Here is an 8,232-nt window from a genome sequence, read left to right as displayed (position 1 = left end):
CTCTCTCTCTCTCTCGTCTCTCGTCTCTCGTCCGTCTCGTCCGTCTCTCTCGTCTCGTCTCCTCTCTCTCTCTCTCTCTCTCTCTCTCTCTCTCTCTCTCTCTCTCTCTCTCTCTCTCTCTCTCTCTCTCTCTCTCTCTCTCTCTCTCTCTCTCTCTCTCTCTCTCTCTCTCTCTCTCTCTCTCTCTCTCTCTCCGCGTCTCTCTGGTTCCCTCTCTCTTTCCGGCTGTTCCACGTCCTCGTTCCGCCCATCCCCTATCTCGATATCGTTATGGAATGAACCCATGTACCCACTCGATGAACGCCTGCCGATGGCCGATGGCGCATCACGAGCGCTCGTCGAGCACTCCCAGACAAAGGGGCGACGACGCGGAGTGGCGGCTGTGTTGGCTGTATAATGTCAATGGAGGGGATGCTGCGAGGTACAGGCCGGTGCGACGATGGGTGGGGAGCAAGCAGTAGGGCAGGTGCATGGGCATGCGAGTGGACCACACTCGTTGAGCGAGCAGAGGAGCAGTCGAGGCGAGGCGAGGCGAGGCGATGAGCGGCTGTCACGTCCTCGTCACGCGGCCGACGTCGAAGCAGTGTCCACCACGGCAGCCGTCGCCGTGGTCGCCGCCGCCGCCGCCGGCGTCTGACTGCTACCGCTGGCGTGACCGGACGAAGCGACGCCCTGACTTCGGATCGACGGCGTGCCCGCTTCGCTCCCGCTTCCGTTCTTCTGGATCCAGGACGGCTTCGACGGCAGCGAAGGGTGCGAGATCTTCGTGCTGCTCGACGGACCGACAACCTGCGACGAGCGCGACGACGACGTCGACTATCGAGGATGCACCGAGGTGGAAACGAAGGACGGAACGCAGTTTCCACAGTCATGTCAGCGCGAGGAACCAAGCTCATCGAGAGGGTGGGCCGGCCGTGTTGCTGGCGACTCACAGTAGCGCTCATGCTGTCGTCCCTGCTGCCGCTCGGCGGTGCTGTCTGGCTGCCGTTCAGAGATCCCGTGGCGCTCAGACTCGATGAACTGGAGGCCCTCGGGTAGCGCCCATGGCCCTGCGCGTGGAAGCCGCAGCCCCAGCCCGGCCCGCCTTGACCGTTGTAGCTAGGACCACCTCTCGCCGGTCCTCGTTGCCCACCGGAGCTAGCGAACGGCTGCTGTTGGTGCGCCCAGGCGGCTCCGTTGGGGCCCATCATCCACGGTTGCTGCGGCACCGCAGGCTGTGATCCGCCATTCATCGCCATCACCTGGCCCTGCTGCAGCTGCCCCGTAGCGTCCCACGCATTGGGGCCGGCGCCGTTCGTCTCGGGCGCCAGCTTCCAGGCGCTGACCGGGCTCGCGGTCTGCTGACGTTTGACGGCCTGCATCGAGGTGCCTGGCAGTGCTGGGAATGCATCACCAGCTCCGGACCCGCCAACTGCGACCGAGGCTAGCCCACGCCCTCCCGAGCTGGACGTCGACGTCGATCTCGAACCACCTGCAGAGCTGGGATTCGATGGCGGGAAGGGCGAGAAGGCGTCGCGGTCCGCGCCCAAGAACTGGTGGCCACCGATCAGCATCTGCTGCTGCTGCCTCGGTCCCGCGCCGTACGAGCCCTCCGAGCCCGGCGTCGATGGCCCCCTTGAGCCACCTGTCTCCGGCGTGTAGGACCACTGGCCGGTGATCCCTTGCGAGCCCGGCGGCAGAAAGACGGGAGCTTTTGCCCGCAGATTGTTCGCCTGCGCCGACGACGATGCACCGGCTGTACGAGGCGCGCCGCCAAAGCCAGCCTGCAGATCTCCTGGATAGCCGCCGCAGGCTTGCCTCGCCTGTGGCTGCATCGACATGGCGGGAGGGTAACCGTACTGGGCTGCCATTGCTGCGGCCGAGCCGGCGGGCCCGGCCGCGTAGTGCGGCATGGGCAGGAGACTGGCATCTTGGGCGACCGCAGGTCCCCCGTCGTCGCCGACGCCGAGGACAGGGAAGCCGAGCGGTGAGTCCTTGCCAGCCTGCTTGGGCTGCGACTGCACCTGGCCCTGGGGCCTCCACAGGCCTGTACTCGTCGATGGCGGAACCATGTTGCGCGAATAGCCGAGCAGGTCGTCGTCGGCCGGAAGCGTAGCGTCCGCCTTGCGGTTGGCAGAGTTCCTGCCGCGGGAGAACGACTCGGTGCTCCCATTCTGGCTGCCGGACAGGGATGTGCTCCCGCCCGCCTTTTTCCTGCCACCACCGCCGCCTCCTCCTCCTCCTCCACTGCTGGAGCCGCTCTGTTTGCTTGGCTTGCCGCTGACCGAGGCGTTGCTTCCGCTGGTGCTGGAAGCGGTTGCCGACGCCCCTCCCTTTTTGTCGTCCGCCTTTGGAGCGTCCGAGGCTTCGGCCTTGCCAAAGATGCGCTCTCGCGCTGCCTTGTACGCCGCCTCGCGCTCCTCGATGGTCATGTTTTTGCGATCCTTGCGGACGGCTTTGCCGCAGCCCGCAAGTTCGCTCCGCTCGCTATCGCTGTTGGAGCCAGAGGTGGAGGCGGCGGGCGTCTGGCTGCCTCGAGAGCTGGCCGTCGGATTTCTCCGCATGATGCGGAAGCCTGAAGGCGGCGGAGGTGTGGCGCCGGCGCTGACCGGCGAGGTGACGGCGGAAGAGGTGCCAGAGGCCAGATCGCCGCCTGCAGCGGCGGCAGCGGAGGCGAAGGAGGAGGACGCAGCGGAAGCAGCGGTACCAGCCATCGGGTTGTGCGGAGGCGTCGAGGCCTGAGCTGGCGATGCCTTGCCCGAGCCGCTCTCGCGGTCGCCAAAGAGGGCGGCGACCCTCTGCGAGATGCGGAGCTCGGGCATGCAGGTCTCTGGCGTCTTTGTGAGACTGACGGCGCGGGTTGTTGGGTCGAGCTGGTGGTCGAGGTTGAACTGGTCTGCGCAGCGATGTACGAGGAGACGCTGGTAGGTGTTCATGAGGGGTAGGTCGAGCCTCTGCCTTGCCGGGTCGCGGACAAACAGGGCCATCTCGCGCTCGTGCTGCATGTAGAAGACGCGGTCTCTGGAGTTCTTGAGCGCGCCGAGGATGGTATCGTCGATGGGCGCGGCCGGCGCTGTTGGTACCAGGGACGACGCAAGCGACGCCAAGGATTCAGAGGGCGATGCCGAGGGTATCGAGGGCACGACGGCGGGCGCGGGCGTGTTTGACCGCGAGGCTGCCAACGATGGTGCGCTCTCTGGCAGCGAAAGGGTGCTGGCGGCTAGGGCGGGCGCGGGCGAGCCGTTTGACTGGGTGTGGGTTGCCGATGTATCCTTGGCGGCCGGATCTGCCGTGGTGGCTGCTTGGAGGGCGTGAGTGAGCTGATCGACGGCTGTGGACTGATCCTGCTCAATCTGGACCGCCAGCGATGCCGCGGTCGAGTCGCCTGCGGAGGACATGTTTGGGAGTGGCGGGGGGACAAGAGGAGGGGCTAGGGTGTGCAGGGGCAGGCGGCGACGTTGGTATCCGAGGTGGGTGAGGCTGGCTGGCGGGCTAGAGGGCGTTGGTCAAGCTTGAGCGTGTTTGCAGGCAGGTGTGAGGGAGCAGCCTGCTTGACGAGCGAGAATGCCGAGTCATGAGCGGGCGTTGGAGGCCATATTGGAGTCGAGAAGCGGGTGATGCAAGAGACGAGAGGATGTGGGAGGCAGAGTGTGCGTTTCTGATCTGTGTGTGTGATGGGGTGAATGTGGGGAAGCGATGCGTTGATGGGCGCGGAGGATGATGCTGGTTTGAGCGGCGTGAGAGCCGAGGGCCAAAGCAAAGGGGTGATGGTGGCGGATATGGCGAGGGTGACAGCGATGGCGAGGGCGAAGTGAGTCGAGGTGGTGGTCAACACTTTTTTTCCCCTTCGCCAGAGAGCGAGAGAGAGCGAGAGGGCGAGAGGGCAAGTGGGCTAGGGCAGCCCAGCCGGGTGAGGAGGTGCACGCCCCCCGCACCCAAAAAGCTGGCGGGGCAGCCTGCGCGTGGCCAGCCAGCCCAGCCTAGCCCTGGCGCTGCCAATTTTTCGCTTGCCTCCAAAGTCACACCGACTCGGTTCCGCCAGAGGCTGGCCACGCCCATCACCCAGCTCGTCTGACCGAGCGAAGCAGCGAAGCAGAGAGCGCGTGGGGGGCCAAACCAAAAAGAAAAAATCCATCGATTAGTTACCTTCCCGATCCCGCAATTCCAGCCAGGCCAACCAGCTCAGGCAGCTCACAAACAAGGCAGTCAGCCCCAGCCCGGCCAGGCCAACAGGCAGCCACGCACGCACGCTGGCTCCGCTGGCCGGCCGGGCTGGCTATCCCCGTCGTCGTCGTCGTCGTCGTCATCGGCCGCATCCCTTCACCCTTCACCACCCTCATCCTCAGCCTCATCCTCGTCACCCTCACCGCCGCCGCCTGCTAACTCCACACAGGCTCCCTCGTCTACTTTGCTCGCAGCTCGACGTGCGCATCTTGCACCTCCTGCACCCGCCATCATCCTGGACCATTCCGCCGCTCCCTCCCAAAAAAGGCAAAGTAGCGCCACCTCATCTTCCAAGGCTCCGCACCACCGCCACCAGCCTAGTCGGCTTTCTTCACCAAGCCTCACTCGCTCAGATCCTCGCAAGCGCATAGCCAGCACCATCTTGGCTTACCAGCGCTCTGGTTTCTCGGCCGCCTATCACACCTCGCCAGGTAGCTAGCCGTGCCCCTCTGGCATCACCTCACGCACGCCTCTCCGCAGCTGCATCCCGCCACTGCTCCCAGCACAGTCGATCGGCAAAAGGCACTGCCTCTAGCTCTTCGTAGGCACTCGACTGCAGCTAGAGTCCAGCCCAAGACGGGCGGTCACCCCATCATTGCCGCTGCCGCCGCCGTCGCAGCTCCACGATCCCCGCCACCCAACACCACAATCATGTCGGCAGCGCACCTTCCCTCGTCTCACTCTTCAATACCGGCCGCCTCTTTTAGCTCTCCGGGTGTGAGCTCGTCGCGGCACGCAGCACAGGCGCAGGCGTCGACCTCTTCCTTGGCATCCCATTCCTACGCCAGCCTCAGCCTCCTGCCAGAAAGCTCAGAGGGCGGCCTGGTCTTTTCCACCGAATTCTCCCCCGCCGCCTCACCCAGGCGCTCGTCTTTCAAGCTGGCAGCCACCGCACCATCCTTGTCTACATCCGGCGAGGCCGCATCGTCGGGCTCTGCTTCCTCACACGCTGCTGTCTTCACTGCCGCCGCAACGGCCGACGGGAAACCGCCACCCTCGGCCAGACCACGCGCCAGTCGTGCCGCAAGCAGCAGCAGCAGCAGCAGCAAAAGGGCTGAGCGGGATCCCCTCTTCCAGTCCATCCCAGACTCGACGTCGTTTGGTAGCGGCGGCGCCGACGGCAAGTCTTGGGGCGTAGCGCTGCACCCGCCTTCGCCCCGCACCGCCCCCGCCCTCACGCTTTCCTACCGCTCTTCTCCCGATCCGTCCCAGTTCCCTTCCTTCGCCTCTCTTCTCCGCTCCATGCCTCGTCAGTCCTCGTCCCGTAGAGCCCCGATCGCCAGCAAATCTGCATCTGTAACATCCTCAGCAACACCGCCGCCACCATCAGCAACAGCAGCGACAATAACATCGTCATCTCCCTCAGCAGATCCTTCGCGGCTCAAGAGCAGCTCGACGGCGACGCATACCGCCTCCACCACGCCCGCCGAAGCCACACCTGCTCCATCGCTCATCTCGACGCACCCGTCGTCGCCCGCCACCGCCGACGCACCCGACCTTGCCGCCTCTGTCCTGACAGAGGCGACCAGCGTGGCCGACCTCGACAGCCAGGCAAAGAGCGAAGCCGCAGCCAGCACAGCCAGCACTCCCCAGGCTGCCGCGTCTCCCGCGCCCAAGAAAGCCGCCTGGGGCGCGCCGAAATCCTGGGCTGAGCTCGCCTCCCGTAGCGGCGCGGCATCCAGCCGTCAGGGAGCGGTCGGCATCAGCGTCAACTTTGGCGAGACCGCTGCCGGTTCGCAGGCCGATGCTTCAGAGACGGGATCGCCCTCTCGTTCGCCGCGACCCGCCGCCAACGGAAGGCGCAAGAGCGGCGTGGGTGCTGGCGAGGCGGGATCCAGGCACCACGCTGCGTCGGGACCGGCCAAGCCTGCCGTCATGAGCTTGGAGCGCATGCTGGCCGACTCGCACAAGTCCTTCAAAGCCCCGCTCACCCATCCGCGAGGCCTGGTCAACACCGGCAACTTCTGCTTTGCCAACGCCGTGAGTCGACGGCTGCCCGTGCGGTCTCCCAGTCGCATGTCTTGGTCGATGCTGACATCCTCGTCCACCCTCCACTTGTGCTCCCACCGTGCGGTCCTGCAGATCCTCCAAATGCTCGTCTACTGCGCTCCCTTTTACAACCTCTTTACTTTGATCGGGCGAGAGGTGCCGGCCGACTTTGGCAACGCCACGCCGCTGATGGAGGCTGTGTGAGTTGGACAGGCTACGCGCCACGGCTTCGTCACCTTTGCCCGGGCAGCGCAGGCTGACCGCATCGGACCTCCTCTGATCCGCGTTCCCACAGTATCCATTTCTTGCGGGAGTTTGTGCTGGTCGACACGGCAGCTCAGGTCAATGGCGCTGGAGGCGAGCACGACGACAGCGGCGAGCACGAGGCGGTGTCGTCCTTTGCACCGGGCGCCAGCGAGCCGTTTGTGCCAGAGTTTGTCTATGAGGCGATGCGGCTCAACAAGCGGTTTGATCAGATGAGGGTGAGTCTGCTACTTGAGCGCCTTCGGGCTACGCGTATCCCGCCGGCCAGTCGCCGCCTACTGAAGCTGCTGTCTCGTTCTCCTTGTCTTTGTATCTGCGTCGCTTGGCACCTACCCATCTCGTACAGCGTGGCCACCAGGAGGATGCGGAAGAGTTTCTGGGCTTCTTCCTCGACACTTTGCACGAGGAGCTAATCGGGGCCATCCGACGCTCGGCGGCCAAGCTGGCTCAGTCCGGCTCCGGCGCCAATAGCCTGCTTTCGCGAATGAGCGAAGAGGAGAAGCGCCTCAACGGCGTCACCGACGCAGACCTCAAGCGGCTCGGGGTCAAGGTGGGCGGCGCGCGCGATGGCTCGGGCGCCAACGGCAGCGCATCCACCGACGGGTCGATGCTGGGTCTCGGGCTGGACGACGAGGTCGAGGAGCGCGAGGTGACGCGCCCCGTCAGCCCGTCCGAGGAAGGCTGGATGGAGGTGGGGCAGAAGGGCAAGACAGCCTTCACGCGCACCACGTCGACGTCCGACTCGCCCATCACTCGCATCTTTGGCGGCAAGCTGCGCAGCGTGCTGCGGTGCCCCGGCGCCAAGGACAGCGTCACTCTCGAGCCGTACCAGCCGCTGCAGCTCGACATCCAGCCTCCGCACGTGCAGTCGATCGAAGACGCCCTCGTCAACCTGACGGTGCCCGAGGTGATCCCTGGCGTGTACTCGCCGGCCAAGGGCGCACACATCGACGCCACCAAGCAGGTCTTTATCGAGAGCCTGCCTCCAATTCTCATCGTCCACCTCAAGCGCTTCGTTTACGACGAGGTCGGAGGCGTCCAGAAGAGCCAGAAGCCGCTTGCCTACGGCACCACCCTCGAGATCGCCGGCGAAGCGCTCAGCCCGGCGATGCGCGCCCAGGGGCGACCCAAGTACAAGCTGTTTGGCGGTGAGTTGAGCCCCCTCGGCCCGTCGATCGCGTCGGCTCGGTGCTGTTGTCTGCCATCCGGCTCGCTGATGCGCTTCTCTCTGGGGTTCCCGTTGCTTTTACGCGCACCGCAGTCGTCTACCATCACGGCCGCTACGCGTCGGGAGGACACTACACGGTCGACGTGCTGCGCCAGGACAGCCGCTCCTGGCTGCACATTGACGACACGACGTTTTCGACGATCCCGACCGAGCACGTCGTCCGTATGGCTGGCAAGAATGCGCCGGTCGGGCACGACGGGCTGGCGTACCTGCTCTTCTACAAGCGCGACGACGGCAGCAGCGACGCCAAGATCGCCTCGTCGACAGCGCCTGCCAGCACAAGCGGCTTTGCGACGGGAGGGCACGGTGCTGCGACACCACCGTTGAGGAAGCCGACGCGGCCGGCGACGACTGCCACCGCATCGCCGTCGAGCGGCAAGAAGAAGGCGGATGCGACGGTGGCCGCGGCGGCGGAGCGCCAGGCGGGCGGCAGACACGAAGCCGCTACCGCGACGGCAGGGGCAGGGGCAGGGGCAGGGGCAGGAGCGGAGAAGAAGAAGCGGGTCGTGCCTGGATGGTCCAAGTAGAAGGGGAGGACCGCCGGACGA

General features: G+C 65.5%; 2 protein-coding genes across 2 annotated transcripts; one reads left to right on the top strand and one right to left on the bottom strand.

The window, feature by feature from the left end:
• Positions 1-561: 561 nt before the first annotated feature.
• On the bottom strand, positions 562-3,377 carry PFL1_04118 (uncharacterized protein; the record flags this gene model as incomplete). The annotated part of the gene is made up of 2 exons (XM_007881642.1): positions 562-816; positions 933-3,377. The coding sequence occupies 2 exons, from the start codon at positions 3,375-3,377 to the stop codon at positions 562-564; spliced, it is 2,700 nt and encodes an 899-aa protein (XP_007879833.1).
• A 1,477-nt stretch (positions 3,378-4,854) lies between these two features.
• PFL1_04117 (uncharacterized protein) lies at positions 4,855-8,211 on the top strand (the record flags this gene model as incomplete). The annotated part of the gene is made up of 5 exons (XM_007881641.1): positions 4,855-6,183; positions 6,286-6,392; positions 6,488-6,674; positions 6,803-7,604; positions 7,718-8,211. 5 exons carry the CDS (start codon positions 4,855-4,857, stop codon positions 8,209-8,211), a joined length of 2,919 nt encoding a protein of 972 aa, XP_007879832.1.
• Between the last annotated feature and the right edge of the window lie 21 nt (positions 8,212-8,232).

This window comes from Pseudozyma flocculosa (assembly GCF_000417875.1).
Source record: "Pseudozyma flocculosa PF-1 unplaced genomic scaffold scaffold00013, whole genome shotgun sequence".
NCBI classification, from domain to species: domain Eukaryota; kingdom Fungi; phylum Basidiomycota; class Ustilaginomycetes; order Ustilaginales; family Ustilaginaceae; genus Pseudozyma; species Pseudozyma flocculosa.
The sequence above is the reverse complement of the archived record's forward strand: the minus strand, read 5'-3'. Positions and strand labels throughout refer to the sequence as shown.